The sequence below is a fragment of the Mirounga angustirostris genome, unplaced genomic scaffold (genome assembly GCF_029215605.1).
Source record: "Mirounga angustirostris isolate CCGP_5_RB_7025 unplaced genomic scaffold, mMirAng1.0.hap1 SCAF_8, whole genome shotgun sequence".
NCBI classification, from domain to species: Eukaryota; Metazoa; Chordata; class Mammalia; order Carnivora; family Phocidae; genus Mirounga; species Mirounga angustirostris.
This window is the reverse complement of record NW_026991716.1, coordinates 90,398,170-90,417,244: the sequence shown is the minus strand read 5'-3', so window position 1 is coordinate 90,417,244 and position 19,075 is coordinate 90,398,170. Positions and strand designations below refer to the sequence as shown.

General features: G+C 33.9%; 1 protein-coding gene across 4 annotated transcripts in view; it reads left to right on the top strand.

Annotated features, from left to right (window-relative positions):
• Positions 1-16,305, top strand: part of HACE1 (HECT domain and ankyrin repeat containing E3 ubiquitin protein ligase 1) — a 96,476-nt gene extending 80,171 nt beyond the window's left edge. For all 4 annotated transcript variants that reach the window (XM_045865235.3, XM_045865231.3, XM_045865232.3 and 1 more), the window contains 4 exons: positions 6,645-6,743; positions 7,020-7,090; positions 14,909-15,022; positions 15,572-16,305. In XM_045865235.3, the coding sequence (XP_045721191.1) occupies positions 6,645-6,743; positions 7,020-7,090; positions 14,909-15,022; positions 15,572-15,674 (387 nt within the window). In that variant the 3' untranslated portion in view covers positions 15,675-16,305. The remainder of the gene's footprint in view (positions 1-6,644; positions 6,744-7,019; positions 7,091-14,908; positions 15,023-15,571) is intronic.
• Positions 16,306-19,075: the final 2,770 nt, after the last annotated feature.

The following is a 19,075-nucleotide window of genomic DNA, read 5'->3' as shown; positions in this document are numbered from 1 at the left end:
TTTGATTTTTTTTCTTTTTTTTTAAAGATTTATTTATTGAGAGAGAGAGCGGGCACATGCATGCAAGTTGGGGAGGAACAGAGGGAGAGGGAGAAGGAAGAGGGGAAAGAATCTCAAGCAGACTCCACACCAAGCGTGGAGCCGAAAGCGGGGTTCATTCAGTCTCACAATCCTGAGATCATGACCTGAGCCCAAACCAAGTCAGATACTCAACCGAGCCACCCCAGACACTTTTTGATTTTGTTAATAATATTTTCTTTTCTCTAGTCTACCTTATTCTAAGAATAGGATATGTGTAATACATATAACATACAAAATATGTTTATGTTACCAGTAAGGCCTCTGGCCAACAGTAGCCTATTAATAGTTAAGTTTTGGGGGAATTCAAATGTTACACGTGGATTTTGACTGCATGGGGTCAGAGTCCCTAACCCCTGCATTATTCAAGCAAGAATCAACTGTACTTGTGAATTTTTTATTTGACCATATGAGGTACAAGATAATGATAACTTACTAACTTCTTGTCATTCCGAAAAGAAGAATTAGGGGTTTTTTCTTAATTGTGTTTAATTTTCTCTAGCTTCTTATTTACCATATATATAATTGTCATTTTCCATTTTAAATCTATGTGGAGTCCTCTGTCAGCCTCTAGTTTCTAATAAGTGTTTTGTACTTTTAATTTGCCTGCCTTTTACTATGACCTCACAGGATTTCTAATTTTATATGCTTTATGTTTACATTTTCCCTCATATCCCTTTTCTCTCTTATGATTGGTAATAAATTATTTTCAAACTCTTGAGTTGTCTAACTCCTTAATTAAACACAGTATTTTTTAAAAAAGATTTTATTTATTTATTTGAGAGAGAGCACATGAGCAGAGGCAGAGAGAGAGGGAGAAGCAGACTCCCCACTGAGCAGGGAGCCCAACGTGGGGCTCAATCCCAGGACCCTGGGATTGTGACCTGAGCCAAAGGCAGATGCTTAACTGACTGAGCCACCCAGACCCAGGCACCCCCACTGTTTTAAATAGAGTATAGCTAATTTTTTATTTAAAAAATTATAATTTAGAATAATAAATTTTAGATCAATGGAAAAGTATCCTTTGGTTTTTATTCTTTCCTTTAAAATTAGTTTTACCCTGTGCTTTTCACTTTACTATATGAATAAGTACACTGGTTTATACCTCTTAATTTTACATAATATACCAGTATTTTTGGCTTATCATTCATAGTATATCTTAGTATAGTAGTGAATAAAATTTGCAAGTTAATTTTGAAGTCCATTGTGACTTAGTTTCATTAAATGTCAGTTTTGAGGGTTTTTTTTTTTTTGCTTGTATTTTTAGGTTTAAGATTAATGGTTTTGTTTAGTATAGACTTGTCTAGTTTTTGCATAGCAATAAGTTATTTTTAGCATTTAAAAATGGAGGAGTACTTATGAACTATTATTAAACATGATTGAAAGCTGACTTTTTCCTGTACTATACTTACATTAAATTGGCCTTGTGACGTTCAAAACAGAGAATTTTACATTATTTTCTGGACCTTTGTGTAAAATAACAGATAGCAACAATGTAATAATTGACAAAAACTTTGCCTCCTAATTTACTGATACTGCTAGGTTTTATGATATCGATTTACAATGTATGTAGAGAAAAGTATATACATCATAAATGTATAGTTTGATGAATTTTTACAGACTGACTACACCCCTAAAACCAGCACCCAGATCAAGAAACAGAGAAATCCTAGCACCCCAGATGTCCACTCCTGTCGTTTTCCAGTCACTATCCCTCTTCATGGGGAACTGCTCTTCAGACTTTTTTTTTTCCATTAACATTATTTTATTTTTCTTGTTTTTACATTTATTTAAATTCAGTTAATTAACACATAGTGTATTATTAGTTTCAGAGGTAGAGTTCAGTGATTCATCAGTCTATTTTTTCTTTAAGATTTTATTTATTTATTTTTTAGAGAGAACCTGAGAATGGGGAGGGGCAGAGGGAGAGAGAGAATCTCCAGCAGACTCCCTGCTGAGTACGGAGCCCAATGTGGGGCTCCATCTAATGACCCTGAGATCTTGACCTGATCCAAAAACAAGAGTCCAATGCTTAATGGACTAAGCCACCCGGGCTTCCCCTTGTGAGTTCTAAAAATACCATAGATTAGGTTTCCCATTTTTGAACGTAATGTAAGTGGAATAGTCACCTAGAATAGATCTGCCTTCCTTAGCTCAACTTTTTGTGAGAATCATACGTATTATTGATGAAGTTATAATTTGTTCATTTTTATTGTATTATAGTATTTCATTTTGTCAGTGTATGTGTGTATGTATATATATATGTAGAGAGAGAGGTCTGTTCTATTGTTGATGAACATTTGGTGGGTACTTTTCAGCTTCAGGTTATTTGAAATAATGCTATTACAAACATTCTAGTACATGTCTTTAGAAGGATATATGTATGCATTCTTGAAGTGGAATTGCTGGGACATAGAGTGTACATTTATTGTATTATAATAGATATTTGCAAATAGTTTAAGTGGTGTGTCAGTTTATATTCCCACCAATAGGTATGAGAGTTCTGGGTATTCCATATCTTCACTACCACTTGATATTTTCTTTTTCATTTTTACCATTTTTGTGGATCAGTAGTGGTGTTTCATTTCCCTAGTGTGTTTATGTGTTCATTGGCCACTTGTACTCTTTTTTTAAAGTGTTTGCTCAAGTAATTTGTCCATTTTTCTATTGTGTTTTCTGTTTTTTTGTTACTGATTTATAGGATTCTTTATAGGAGTGTTTATTATTTATATATTGTGAATATTTTCTGCTCTGTTATCTTTTAGTGAATAAAAGTTTTTAGTTTTAACACAGTTCAGTTTATTACTTGTTTTTTCTTTTTTTAAAGATTTATTTATTTGAGAGAGCGAGAATGAGAGAGAGAGAGTACATGAGAGGGGGGAGGGTTAGAGGGAGAAGCAGGCTCCTTGCCGAGCAGGGAGCCTGATGCGGGACTCCATCCCGGGACTCTAGGATCATGACCTGAGCCGAAGGCAGTCGCTTAACCAACTGAGCCACCCAGGCGCCCCTGTTTTTTCTTTTTTTAATGAATGGATCTTTTTTGTGTCCTTTTTTGTGTTTTAGAACCTGTTTCTTATTCCAAGGTCATGAAGGTGTTTCCCCATGTTTTCTTCTAAAAGCTTTCTTTATTCTTTTATCTTTCATATTTAGGTTTGCTACAGTTAAGTCTTCGGTTGTGGTTTTATTAGAAGTTAGGTCAGGATTCCTCATCTTTCTTAGACTCTGGCTTTACTACGTTGAGCTGATTGAGATGGAGGGATTATTTGGGAAAAGCAGTGTTGTCAGCATAATCCTGATTTATGCAGTGATGAAAATTATTATTAAAAACGCAGTATTTGCCAAGCACTTTATATTTATTAACTTTTAAAATTTTTACAACAGACCTCTGATGTAGGTATAATTTTCTCATTTTATAGATGAGGAAAACTAATCCAAAAAAGGTACAGAACTTCCTCCTGTTCATAGAGTATGTGTTAGAGCCAGACTGGGAACCCATGTTCTGTGACCTAGAGCCTGGTCTGTCTTCATCAGTATTGCCAAACTGTCTCTCAGAGGCATAAGTTATAAATGGGACTTGGTTTTAGAACCTTTTGTATGACTTTATGTCTTTCATAGGAAAGGGCTGTGCTACATTAGGATAGGAAACTTTTTTAAAAAGTTGGCACAGGCATCTAAGCTAGATGTGCATCTGGTATTAACACACTGAGCCCTATGAATACTGGGTAAGCTAATGGCTATGAACATTTGCATGGTTCCATTGCTGGCCATTCGCATGGGATTTATATGTTATAGCCATTGCCAGCAGACTAATTCATTTATTTTGTCATATTTTTAAAAAACAATTATTGATTGGGACTTGAAATCTTCTTGCTGTATGTTCTTTTGATTGTGGAATTCCATTTTATCTACTTGTTTTTAGTCAGTTTAATAATTTTTTTTTTTTTTTTTGCCCAGGTGTTAAGTGGGATAATAAAGATCTTTCATCCTCTTCACAAAAATCATAATAATATGATATTCATGAAATGCTTCAAATTTCTTGAGAGAATATAGTCTCAGTCATTTTTATTCATAATTATTAATAATGAAAGCATACTTAATATTATTAAAAGCTTATCTTCAGTCTAGAAGGGAAGAGGATTAAACAAACTCTCATGGCTTGTAAGAAATGTGTAAAATTCATCCCTTACTCCCTTTAGGCAGATCTGTATCAGTGTCTTGCCAGGGAACAGAATTTCCCCAGATGGCTCAGATCGAAACTTTAACAAAGGGGCTATTACAGAGGTGTGGCAGTGTTAAGAATAACAAGAGTATAGGGAGGCATCCAGAGACTAGCAATTGTGGAAAGCTTTATCATCCGTAGAATTGAAGAAACAGGTGGAGGAATTACAGTAGTGCTCCCTTATCAAGAGGGAATCTGTTCCAACACCCCCAGTAGATGCCTGAAACCATGGATAGTACTGAATGTTGTATATACTATGTTTTTTCCTAAATATGCATACCTAGGGTAAGTTTAATTTACAAATTAGGCATAGTAAGAGATTAACAACAATAATAATAAAAACTGATAATATTTATAACAATTATAACGATGTACTATAATAAAGTTATATGAATATGGTTTCTCAAAATATCTTATTGTGTGGTACTCACCCTCGTTCTGATGATGTCAGATAAAATGTCTATGTGATGAGATGATGTGAGGGGAATGACATAGCCTATATCATGACCTAGCGTTAGGCTACTATTAACTTTCTGACGGTATGTCAGAAGGAGGATCATCTGCTTCTGGACCACAGTTGACTGTGGTAACTGAGACCACAGAAAGCGAAATTGTGGGTAAGAGTGGGGGGCTATTGTATTGCGAGGACCCAGTGAGAGCCTGAAATACCAATGAGGGGGAATCTGATAATAGCTATAGTTGAGGATACATGGCTACTGCAAAGATGTGCTGAAGCAAAGTGGGAGCAGGAAATATCCTCACCTCCAGAATCCTGCCTGTTTCCCAGTGATGGAGCCCAACCTAAAGCTGATAGGCAAGAAAGCCAGTCTGCAAGAATTGGTCTCCTGAGGCTCAGAATAGTGCAAAGAATGGTGGAGAATATATTTGGATTATTAAATGGAGACAATCAGAATGTCCATCTAGTAAAGGTATTTTATAATACTATGGAAAGGAGGATTAAAATATACCGTAGGCCAGCAGTTCTCAAACTTTTTGGCTTTAGGACACCCTTACAACAAACGTTTTTGTTCATGTGGGTTATATTGATATATATTGCATTTGAAATTAAAACAAAAATGTAAAATATTTACTTAATGTAGAAATAACAATCCATTACATATTAATATGAATAGCATTTAAAGATTGAAAATTGCATTTTCCAGGATAAAGCTAAAAATAGTGAGAAGAGTGGTATTTTACATTTTTGTAGGTTTAATATCTACTTAATAGAAGACAAGTAGGTTCTCATATCTCCTTCTACGTATAATCAGTTGTAATATGTTGTTTGCTTGAACTAAATGAAGAAAATCCAGCTTCAGATATGTTGGAAAAGGGAGAACCTTGTAGACTCTGAATAGATCTTAGAAACTACAAGAGTTGTCAGAGCCTCTTACTAGCCTTCATTAATTTTCTTCAGAGCACACTTCTGTACTAGTCAGGTGTATGCATGAGTAGTTGTTGTAGGAGACGTGATTTTGAACCACACTGTATCTGTGTCTGTGACACCAAACTCTTCTGATCTGGCTTGTCAGTATTTGGTTAAGTGTAGTATGGTCATTGCCTTATCTGTCTGTGTAAACACATCCAGTCGTGAGATATGGGCTCATTTGAGCCATCTGGACAAGCTCTTTCCATGTTCTCTTTTCTCTTGGAAAACATAATGGTAAGTATTTTTGACATTCTTAATTTCATTTTTATTTATTTGATTAATACTGTGTTTGATGATCTTCACATTAATAAAAAAAAGACTACCAAAAGTCATTAGGAAATTGCATTTTTTTCTCACACTGGGGAATTTTGGCTTTAGAGGATCCAAATCATTCCAAAATAGAGTTCTTGAAAGGCCTGAATCTGTTGTTTTTTTTTTTTTAAACAACCATTTTTATTATATTACCTCTTTTTATTATATTACTTCTTTTTCCTAGTGACTAGAGTTTCTTGATGATTTTTTCCTTTGCTTATTAACCCAGGACTTATTCAGGTCTTTGTTATCATTTTCATATGTTGAGCATATGTGGTCTCTTTAGAATTTAACAAATTCATACAATTAAACATAAACCAAATATAATAACATTCATAAAATTGTTGCAAATGTAAACTTGTTGCATGTGTTTATTTGTCTCATGTTTTAATGAAATTGTATCGTGTGGAGACATTTCCACATCTCAGCAATATTTGAGATTATCAATATGAAAAGTTCTTGTTATTGATGACATGCAGAAACTGTCACAAAAATAAATCAGTTTTACATGGGATTAGTTTCTAATTAAGGCAAATTTACTGTTTTATTGTAATAGCTTTTTTTTCCTGATGAAGATTAATGAAATACTTTTCTTCTTCCCCAAAGGAGCTACTGCTTTCTGGCATGCCAGAAATTGATGTGAGTGATTGGATAAGAAATACAGAATACACAAGTGGCTATGAAAGAGAAGATCCAGTTATTCAGGTAAAATCTCTCCAGAGCTTAGAATGAAGTTAAGTTTGCCATTTAATTTTATAAGCTTTTCAGCACTATTGGATGAAAACCTACATTAATTAACAAAGTGAAATTTTCCCCTAAATTCTTCTCCTGGGAATATTGCATATGAAAGCTTTGTATGAAAGCATTTTTGATAAATGAGTTTCATAGAATAAAATATGTTTATGAATATTACATATTTCTTGGGTATTAAGAAGTCTACAATTACTCTGTCTACAATTACAGTTTTTTTGTTGTTGTTAGTGGTTCTGGGAAGTTGTGGAAGACATTACTCCAGAGGAGAGAGTTCTTCTCTTGCAGTTTGTTACTGGCAGGTAAGAAGTGTTTTTATGCTAAGGTGGAAAGAATTTAATGTGTTGCAGTTTTGATGGCTTAAACAACCAAAATGCATTATTACTTGGAATTGTCAGTTTCCACCTCCCTTTCCATTTTTTAGGTATTAAAGATTTATTTAGCCATTAACGATAAAATCTGTGGTAGTGCTCAAATGTTTATTTAATGTATATTACTGTATAAAAAAAAAACTGTTCCAATCAGGACAATCAGCATATATATTGTATTTTATAATTTGGTAATCTTTTCATTCTGTAGGTAAATCAATGGTAGTGCCAAATTTTTAATATTTGTGTGTTGCTGGACACACACACGCACGCATGACATCTATAATATCCGTACTCAGCTGTTTTTCTCCAGTTCTTACCAATTTTTTAAAAGATTTTATTTATTTATTGCGGGGGGCAGAAGGAGAGGAAAAGGATCCCAAGCATACTCTGTGCTGAGTGCAGAGCCTGATGTGGGGCTTGATCCCACAACCCTGACTGTGACCATAACCTGAGCAGAAACCAAGAGTCGGAAGCTTAACAACTGAGCCACCAAAGCGGCCCTCTTACCAGATTTTAAAATTTCAAGATTCATGGCCTAAAAAATAATTTGTGATACCACATATCTTTGAAAAGTCTACTTTTGGACTGATTAAATATCACAGATACTAGGAAACTAGATGATTTTAACCTCCTTTAAGTTACATTTCTGAAAGATGTTTAAAAAAAATCTGATTTTCATTCTTAGCATCTTAGAATTTCATCTGTGCCCTCCTCTTTATGGAAATATAGTTCATTTGTTCCATTATAAATGTACATGGTTCTTCTAGGAAAGTTGGAACACACATAAAATTAAAACAAATAAGGAACACCACTCCCTGCCAGCAATAACTATTATAAACAATTTGTGTATTTACTTGTCTATTTTTTCTATTTTAAAAACATAATTGTGAGTGTATTTCTCTATAAAATATATATGTTATTTATTTATTTATTTATTTATTTATTTATTTTCTAAAGATTTTATTTATTTATTTGACAGAGAGAGACAGTGAGAGAGGGAACACAAGCAGGCAGAGTGGGAGAGGGAGAAGCAGGCTCCCTGCTGAGCAGGGAGCCCGATGCGGGACTCGATCCCAGGACCCTGGGATCATGACCTGAGCCGAAGGCAGACGTTTAACGACTGAGCCACCCAGGCGCCCTAATAAAATATATATGTAATTTAAAGTCCAGTATTTTCTTATCTTAAAAGTAGTCCATAGCCATTATAGAAAATTTGGAAAATGAAGAATATAGATAGAAGAAAATGAAAATTCATTAAGTAATTCCACTATTCAGAGATAATAATTTAACATTTTGCTTTATTTTCTAAGTCCTTTAGCTACATAATTAGAAAAATAGTTGGTATCACACTATAATCTAAATTTAAACAATAAATAAAACATGAATATTCATTTAGGGTACCTGACTAGCTCAGTTGGGAAAGCATAAGACTCTTGATCTTGAGGTTGTAAGTTTGAGCCCCATGTTGGGTGTAGAGATTACTTAAAAATAAAATCTTAAAAAAGAAGAGAGAACATGAATATTCACAGATTATAGGCTAAAGATATGAAAGAAAACCTTGTTTTAGTGTTGTGTTGTTTTTTTTGGCTTCTTAATGCCAAGAAATACCCAGAGATTTGGGTAATTTAATGAAAAGAATTAAAAATTATATATTCTATGTAGGAGGATTAGACAATTTCAATAAAAAAATCACTTCTAATCTCAAGTGTCTGAGATTCCAGAATTTTTCCCACATACATAAATTTTTTTACTTTCTTTTTTTAAGTTTATTTAAGTAATCTCTACATCCAACCTGGGGCTCAAACTTATGACCTGAACAAGAGTCTCATGCCTCTCCAACTGAGCCAGCCAAGTGCCCTAAATTTCTACTTTTTAAAAACATTGTTCCTCTTTTATAACTTTTGAATTTAGCCACATATTACTAAAAATTGTTCCATTTATAGATCTGATTTTTTCATGGCTACCTATTCTTCAGTTTATGGACCTTCCTTCATTGATATTGTCCTTCATTGCTAAATTTTCCTGCTTATAAATAATGCTAAACAAATAAGGAATTCTTGCACTTATACACTTGTGGGCTAGTTTGATTATTTATATAGCAAAAATTCTTAGGAGGGAAATTTTTGGATACGAAAGTATATAAATTGTTATAACCTGATACATATTGTTCATTTACCCTTCAGAAAGATACCAGTACTCATATCAACAGGGAATGAGAGAGCCTATTCCTTTTACTCCCATCAGTACAGGATGTAATCATCTCTTTTTCTTTTCTTTCTTTTTTTTTTTTTTTGAAGATTTTACTTATTTGAGAGAGAGCATAAGAGACAGCGAGAGCACAAGCAGGGAGGAGGGGCAGAGGGAGAAGCAGGCTTCCTGCCGAGCAGGGAGCCCGATGTGGACTTGATCCCAGGACGCTGGGATCATGACCTGAGCCGAAGGCAGATGCTTAACTGACTGAGCCACCCAGGCGCCCTCATTTCTATTTTTATATAATTTTTTATTTATATAATTCTTATATATTTATTTTTATTTTTATTGCCTGTCTTAATTTTTATGCATTCTATTGTCATTTATTTATTTTTAAAGATTTATTTATTTGAGAGAGAGAGCCAGAGGAGGGGCGGGTGGAGAGGAAGAGGGAGAAGGAGAGAATCCCAAGCTGACTCCCCGCTGAGCATGGAGTCAGACACAGGGCTTGATCTCATGACCCAGAGATCATGACGTGAGCTGAAATCAAGAGCCAGATGCTTAAATGACTGAGCCACCCAGGTGCCCCATTGTCATTTTAAAAAATTCAGTTCTAAATGTTATTTATGTGGGACATTAACTCTGCAAATAATTTTCCCAGTTTATCATTTGCCTTTTAACTTCATTAAGTTAAATATGCAGATTTCCATGTATTTTCAATTATAAATTTACTTTATAAAATTTATAAAATCAAAGTATTAATTTTGTAAGTTGAGTATCAGTACTTTTCTTTGTGGTTTTTATAAATCCTTGCCCACTCCCAAGATTATATGTTTATCTACATTTTTTTTCTGTTAACTTTTTATAGTTCCTGTTTTTACTTTCCAATTTTTAAGCCATCTGGATTTTATTTTGGTTTATGTATTGAGGTAGGGCTCTTACTATTTTCTAAATGATTTATATCTAAACACCAATTAATGGGTTATTGTATCCCCACCACCATGATTTGGTTGGTATGAGTCTTTTAAAGTGCAGATAACAATTACAATTACTCAAGTTCTCTAGTACTAAAAATGTCTGTTAAGTTGCTGCTCTTGTAGAATAAAAAGCTCTTGTATTAGTAATACAGAGTGCCTCTCCCAGGTCAATCATATAGTCATTGTTAGCAGTACTGAAAAGAATTGCACTGTTTATTATTTAACTGGACATGAAGTGTAGCTTGTGAATCCTTAATTAAACTGAGGTGTGAGGGATGTGAGTAAAAAATAGAAGCCAAGGAAGCTGAGGGGAACAACACAGAGCTAAGCTTTCCCATCATGCCAAAGAAGCCACCTTTCAACACTTAAGTCTACAGAGCCCTTGTTTTGAATTCAGACTGAGTAAATTTTAAGTCTTTTTAAACCTTAACTTTCGATTAATTAGGCTTAAGTGTAGGTATAGTATTTGCCATTCTGAACTTAGTTTGTATTTTTTTTTTCAACAGCACTTTCTGGAAAATTCTGATTATCTGTTTATATTTAGATATTAAAATCTGCCTTACTCTGTGTCCATAGTTTAGTGCAACCTTACTGAAAAGTCAAATGTGTTCCAGTTATTAGAACCAAGAATCAATGCCAAAAGTAATTTTTAAGTGTTTTATGGTGTAACATTATTTTGTTGGTCTATAAGACCATCTTAATTAAATGACTTACTACGCTATTGTTTCGTTACCCCTTAAGAACAATGAAGATCAGACTTGATGATTTCTTTGTGTATAAAATAGAAGTATGTCTTTTTATTGAGTGTAATTTTACATTGTATAATCCAAGTGTCATAATATTCAACCAAAGACCATTTCATTTATTTTTCTCATACATACTTAAGCTTGATGAGCCATGATCTTAAGATTCACTGATTATTCAAGTACGGAGCCGAGTCATATTTGTTTGTAGTTTAGAAGAAGAGGAATAAAGTTTCAGAGATTGTTTGTGAATATCAGTTTACAGTATAATTTTAATTTAGATCTTAAAATTGGGAAATCTTTAGATTTTTAAGCTTATTTTTCAAAATTTGGTGACATGAAAAACATTAGATTGATCATTCAGATGTTGAAATACTGTATTTAATTTGTGTAAGAATCGGTATCAAGTCTCATTTTCTCATCTTATCCTGATAAAGTGGTGTACTTACTTTTAAATTCTACCTCTACAGGAAATTCAGAACGGCTTGGCTTTTTATCCCTTTTCATTTTTGGTTGCCTTTTTAATAGGCATAGACTAATGTTGAATTTTATTTCAGTTTACACACATGTCCAGATCTTCTTTAGCTATTCTTTTGCCCTAGGTAGGAATTGCTCATGCAATTAGTGTTTATTAACAAGACTTTTAATATTCACTTGGATTTCTAAGGTAAGTTCAGGCATTTCATCAGTAAAGCATTTAAGAGCAACCAAACAACTTCCCAGCTATAAAAGAAAACTGCTCTTTTTTAGAGATTTATTTATATTGGATTGTTATTTTTTCCCCCTGTGAATGTGTAGATATCATTTATGATTTTATATTTTTTAAAGATTTATTTATTTATTTGACAGAGACACTGCGAGAGAGGGAACACAAGCAGGGGGAGCGGGAGAGGGAGAAGCAGGCTTCTTTCCGAGCAGGGAGCCCGATGTGGGACTCGATCCCAGGACCCCGGGATCATGACCTGAGCTGAAGGCAGATGCTTAACGACTGAGCCACCCAAGCTCCCATCATTTATAATTTTAAACAGAAAATTTTGGTCCATTTTTCCACAGTTTTTATAGTGTATGTGGCAGAAAGTACATAACATTTAACGTTTTAACCATTTTTAAGTACAGTTCTGTGACATTAAGCACATCCACATTGTTGTGCAACCATCACCGCTATCCAGCTCCCAAACCTTTTTATCTTCTGCAGCTGAAACTCTACCAATTAAACACTAACTCTTCATACTCCCTCCCCCCAGCCCTAGGCAACCAGCATTCTATTTTCTGTCTCTATGAATTTGACTACTCTAGGTACTTCATATAAATGGAACCATACATCATTTGTCATTTTGTGACTGGCTTATTTCACTCAGCCTAGTGTCCTCAAGGTTCATCCACATTATAGCATATGTCAGAATTTCTTTCCTTTTTTAAGGATAAATAATAACCCACTCTATGTATATACCACATTTTGCTTATTCCTTCATCCGTGTATGATCACTTGAGTTGCTTCTGCCTTTTGGCTTTTGTGGATAATGCTGCTATGAACATGGATGTACAAATAATCTTTTTTAGTCTCTGTTTTCAATTCTTTGGGCTATATACTCTAATTCTGTGTTTGTTTTTTGAGAAACAGCCATACAGTTTTCCACAGCTGATGTAAATTTTACATTCCCACCAGCAATGCATAAGCGTTCCAGTTTCTACATACCCTTTCCAATACTTACTGTGTTCTGTTTTTTGTTTGTTTGTTTGTTTTTTGTTTTTTTAATTTTTGTATTTTTTCTTTAAAATGGTCATCCTAGGGGTGCCTGGGTGGCTCAGTCGGTTAAGCATCCAACGTGATTTTGGCTCAGGTCATGATCTCAGGGTTGTGAGATTGAGAGCCCATGTTGGACTCCATGCTCAGCGGGGAGTGCGCTTGAGATTCTCTCTTCCTCTCCCTTTCCCTCTCCCCCTGCACACACTGTCTCCATTGAATGTTAGGACTGTAGTTGAAAATCATTTGGCCATATATGCAAGAATTTATTTGGGATATTCTATTCCATTTCTGTATATCTGTCTTTATGCCAGTGCTACATTGTTCTCATAACCATAGCTTTGTAGTTTAAGTTTTGAAATCAGGAACTGTGAAACCTCTAACTTTATTCTTCTTTTTTCAAGATTGTTTTGGCTATTTAAGGTTCAACAGTTTTTTTTTTTTTTTAAATGAACTAAATTATGCTTTGTACTAAGAATACTATGTTAGAAGACATTTCTAATACTAGTCAGACTTCTGAGTATACCTTTAGTACCTATACATTAAATTTTTTTTTTTTTTTTGGTCATCATTCTTATTTAAAAAACACCATAGCATCTCAGTTTAAAAACAAAATGTTTTACAGGATCAGTTTGTTTAATCATGATACATACAAAAGCTAATTTGAAATAATGTCTTTCAAATGTGAACAATAGAATTTAGGAAGTTGCAATTATATTCTCTGTAGCCATGTACCCAAGATTAAATTTTCTAGTACTCTTTATGCATTTTGTTGGGGTTTTCGAATTTGAATGTGGTCTTGTCATGTTTATGTTAGGTGACATTAAAAAAGAAATACATCTGATATTGTGAATCTTTGGAACAGAAATACAAAGAATATTCTAGTTTTCCCACAGTGAAAAACAAAACAAAACAAAAACCCTGTGACCTGTTGGGGAGGAAAAATTTTCCTTTTAAAGTTATTCTTCTTGGTCTAAGAATTAAATTCACATGGACAGATTAACAGGTAGAAAACAAATTTAATCCATATGTTTTGGAGCTTATAGAAATATGAGTCTCAGAGAAGTGACCAAAGTAAGTAGGGTTTACACCTTTTAGACAAAGAGACAATACATTTTTGAAGAATTGAAAAGACAAAGAAGTTTATGCTTAGGATAGTAAATTGGTGAAGAAGTAATGAGGTTTGTTTCTATAGCCTTCTCAGCCCTGAATTCCCTATCTCTGGTCATAGGATGTTTCTTTACCTTCTGGTACAGGGAGAGTACCTTTCACATGGGAGATTTATTTCCTGCTTTCAAGGAGACAGAGGAAGGTTAAAGTGTCCTTTTTGCACTGGTTGTTTTTAAGTAACTTTAATTTGAAATAATTAGTATGCCTAAGTGGCATATTTGGGGATGGCCTGCCCTGAACCCCATCAGACCCTAGATATTTTTCACATGTAGGAAATTGTTTGGATTATGTCTATGAGCCTCTATATTGCTTGAATTAATCAAGCAAACATTCATGTATTTGGCAGATATCTAATGAATGAATGTTAGATGCCAGTCATTTTGCTAACCCCAGGGGTACAAATACAGATATGACACACATTTAGGTCCTCAAATTAGTCCCAGTTGAGTAGGGAGAGACACATAGAAGAAAACAATTGTACATGCAGTATGCTATGTGCAATAATAGAGGTATGTGCAATGGCCAATTGAAAGCACAGTATGGCTTATAGAAATGTGGAGGAGAGGAACGCCTGGGTGGCTCAGTCGGTTAAGCGGCTGCCTTCGGCCCAGGTCATGATCCCAGGGTCCTGGGATCGAGTCCCACATCGGGCTCCTTGCTCAGCAGGGAACCTGCTTCTCCCTCTCTCTCCCTCTGCTTGTGCTCTCTCTGTCAAATAAATAAAATCTTAAAAAAAAAAGAAAAAAAAAAGTGTGGAGGAGAGTCTCCATGGAAACTTGCTAACTGGCCACAAAGTATCTTTTAATAATGAGCTGGAGTTTTGCAGAACCAAAAATGTCACCTTGTCAGTGCCCTAGAGTTGAATATATTTTATCTATCACAAAGATTTTTGTTTCATGATTACAACTAAGATATGAACTCTTAGTTCCAGGGTCCCACATGGTGGATTTGCTAATATCATGGGTGGAAGTGGATTGCAGAACTTTACAATTGCTGCTGTGCCATATACCCCAAATCTCCTACCAACTTCAAGCACATGGTATGTTAAATTGTTTATTTAAATGCATTGTGAAGTGTCTTGATTAATTTTGAAAGATTAAAGGTCTGACGACTGCTGCATTGAGAGGAAAACCTCAACAGTAACCTGTTTGCAGCATTTTGGAATCACTGATAAATAAGTAGCAACATAATCCCTTGCCTGTCCCTTTTTTGGTAGGGAAAATATTTGAGGAAACTACCTATAATTTAATTGAATGTAGTTCAAGTATCACTGAAGTTACACTGTCATAAGTATCACTGAGTTACACCATCACTTCAAACTAAATTCCCTTATTGCTTATTTATTTTAGGCTGAAAGGAACTTATTTTATTCCACTACATTTGCATGCTAAAGGAAACTGCAATGCAGCAGTTTTTTGTTTTTTTTTTTCTTTTTTCTTTTTAAATACTACTTCAGGGTTTTCCAATTTGAATGCAAATTTGAGAGGGTGGTTTTATGTTAATTTTGAGTAGTGTTTTCACTGCTAGACAAAACAATCAGAAATTTCATAGATTTCCCATTTAATGGTGGTATATTTGTCTTTTAAAGCATCAACATGCTCAAGTTACCTGAATACCCAAGTAAAGAAATACTCAAGGACAGACTTCTTGTGGCATTACATTGTGGCAGCTATGGTTACACAATGGCATAAAGAAGTCTGGGAAATTCATCTGATTACTGATGCGCAACTCAAGAGTGGCAGAAATAATTTAGGAAACTGTCAACAGGAAAGGAGCCTAAATGCAGCCCATAGGCGGCAGGGCTGATGTTTAAAATTCATAAAGGGGATCATGCTTTCTCCCCTACCTTCCATGTTTTCTGTTTGTGATACAGTTAGAAAATATAAAATCACAGTATTCTTCAATTTAAAAAATGCTAATTGAAAGTAGTAGAAATTGTCCTTTTTCATATTTCTTTACTCTTACCCAAGATTGTGTTAAGGCAAAATCTTATTCTACATTCCACCTCCACTGTGTAACTGTCTTGTTAAAAAGGTGTTTTCTCTTTATTTTCTCTATATTAAATTATATTAGGACACCCAGCCTGGTATGTTCTGTTGCATGTAAAGTGCCGTTTATATTTTGGAAAACTATTGTATAGAATGGATTAATTTAGATTGTGTATAAAAGCCACAAATATGTATTTTCCCATATTGAATCTATATTGCAATGATGTTTTTTAGCTTTTTAATATTTTAATATATAAGGTAAAGTTTAGACTGATGTGACTAACAGCTGATGAAATGACATTTAATTTATATATTAAAGCTTATATTGTATGAATTATTTGCATCTTTCAGTGGTCAGTTTTCCATATATGTATTGTGGTCTCAAAGTTTTTCTTATGCCTTATTTTAATTTATATTTTAGGTAAAATTAAATGTAATATTTTAACACAATCTTTTTATTACTTTTGTTTTATCTGTGAGTTCTGATAACACATTTGAAGAAGTAATCCAATGTGCACATTACAATTTAAATATGTAATTTTTTATTCTTGTTTATTTTTCATGATTAGAATGTTGAGATAAATGACATGTGCCTAATGTAGAGCTTTGGGTTTTTAAATTTTAGGGTGACCTAATCAGTTTTCTTTTGAAAGGACACACTTGAGTTGTTACAGTATACCTTTTAAGGGGAAGTAGGAACACTCACTTATTTAGAAGTGCTAACAGAGGAACTTGTAATGTCTAGGACTTTGCCTTTGGAAACTAAAAGTACACACAGTGGCATCAATGTTGGTAAAATGATTCATGCAGATTTTTTCCTATGAGTAGCTTTCATATTTTCAATATATATTGAAAGCTTTGTTGCATTATAAAGCTTCTTTAATACATGTCTTTTGGTCTTCTTTTGTTATTGCAGGTATATCTATATTTATATTTATATATTATATATCATATATTTACTTATATAGAATATGTATTTATATTTATATATTATGTATAAAAATTTCTGAACAAATTAATATTAAAACTAGGAATTCTTTAAAAATGACAGCTTTAAAATTAAGACTCATGCATATTTACAATAAATGAAGCTAATAGTTTTTAAAATTTGATTTTCAAAATTCATTTGTATAAGAGATTGTTGCCTTCTGAATTTTCAGATAGGTAACTGACCTCATATATTGCTTATAATTTTAATGTTTACAAACATTTCTGTTTATAATCGTGCAGTGCATTGGGCTTTGTCAGATTGGTCCTTTTGCAAGTATTTATATAGAAGAGATAATAAAATATTAAAAATTTCATGGTATTTTACCCCTGAATTTGAATATTTTTTGATACAGATTTAGCAACTTCAGGGTTTATTTTTTATGTTGTCTTTATTTAACTATAAGCATGTAGTTAATATATTTTTTATAGATTAAAAATACTATTTAAGTGAGAGGCAGCAAGTCTTTTTAATATACTCTATTCCCACAATTTCTTCTGTAGGTAGATGGATATGTTGAATGCAAAGTAGTACAGAAAAATGACTAGAGATTTTTATCCCCTTTGGGTAAAAGATTACGCTCATAGGAAAATGACTCTGCCCTTAAAACATGTAGTGATTCCATATAATGGAGAAAACAGGAACGCAGCACTCTAAAGGAATAAAAGTATAGGGCAAAGGACCATAATGTAGGAAACATTAATAAAAACATCGGGGCAAGAGTAGATTAAATTGTTCCCATAGTTTGAGGGAATAGTGACGATGTAGTTCATAAAATCTTCTAGTTTGTCCAGAAATAAAATGAATCTAAGGAAATCCCAGCTTTAAAACCGTAGGCTAAACGCAGCCTACAGCCATGACAGTCTTTGTTGGTTGGATATGGGGGCAGAAATGAAAGCTTTAAAGTGTAGGTCACAATTTGGAGGCCCAGTAGATGATTTCCACTCACAGTTTTGTTTGTCGTGCCAATTCTAAAAATCTAAAATGAGTTGTCAACATTTAAAAAATCTGTAGGTTTCGGGCACCTGGGTGGCTCAGTTGGTTAAGCGACTGCCTTCGGCTCAGGTCATGATCTTGGAGTCCCTGGATCGAGTCCCGCATCGGGGCTCCCTGCTCGGCAGGGCGTCTGCTTCTCCCTCTGACCCTCCCCTCTCTCATGTGCTCTCTCTCATTCTCTCTCTCTCAAATAAATAAATAAAATCTTTAAAAAAAAAAAATCTGTAGGTTTCATGCAGAAGTCTAGATTTTAGGCTTTTGAGAGATCAAGACACTAACAGTATTGGGCACTGATTCCTAGAAGGCATAGTTGGCTGCAATTGAGGAGAAGCCACTTCTTTCAGTGACTGAATATTCATGCTCTTCAGTCTACTGTCTTCTTACCCCATCCTGCTTCCCTCATTTGTGTTAGCTTCTTGGCTAATGACAGCATTGGAATATGCTTTAAAGAATCTGTATTGATCAGAAATGTTACCCTGGAGTATAAATTGGTACAAATTCTTTGGAAGGCAATTTGGCAATGTCAGATTTTTTTTAAATGTACACATACTCTTTGATTCAACAATTCTAAGAATTTATTTTATGGATAATCTTGTTCATGTACATAAAGATATTTGTACAAGTATGTTCCCTGAAGTCTTGTTTGTTATAGAGAGAAACTGGAAATAATTTAAATGTCTATCAGTAAGGGGTTACAAATAAATTACAGCCATGAGTAGAATATTAAATAGTATTTACAAAGAATAAAATGGATTTATACATACTGATACATAAATGTTTCTGAAATATGTTAAGTGAAATAAAGTTATAGAAGAGTGATTAGTGTATAAATACAATATACGTGGGGCACTTCTACGCAAGACTGATTTCTGGGCCATGGATTACTGCTATATGTGGGAAAGTGTTGTAGGATGGGATGAAGACTTTTTCGTTATATAACCTTTTTTTCCTGTTTGTCAAAATCCCATGCCTGTGTTATTTTCTGTGTGATTCATGTAAAAAGAAACACTGGTCTCTTTAATCAAGGGAAGTAAGCATCAGTAATAGGTTTTATTGGATCTATAAAAATGGCATAGCAGTAGCAATAAGCAATATTTTCATAACCACAAAACTTAGTATT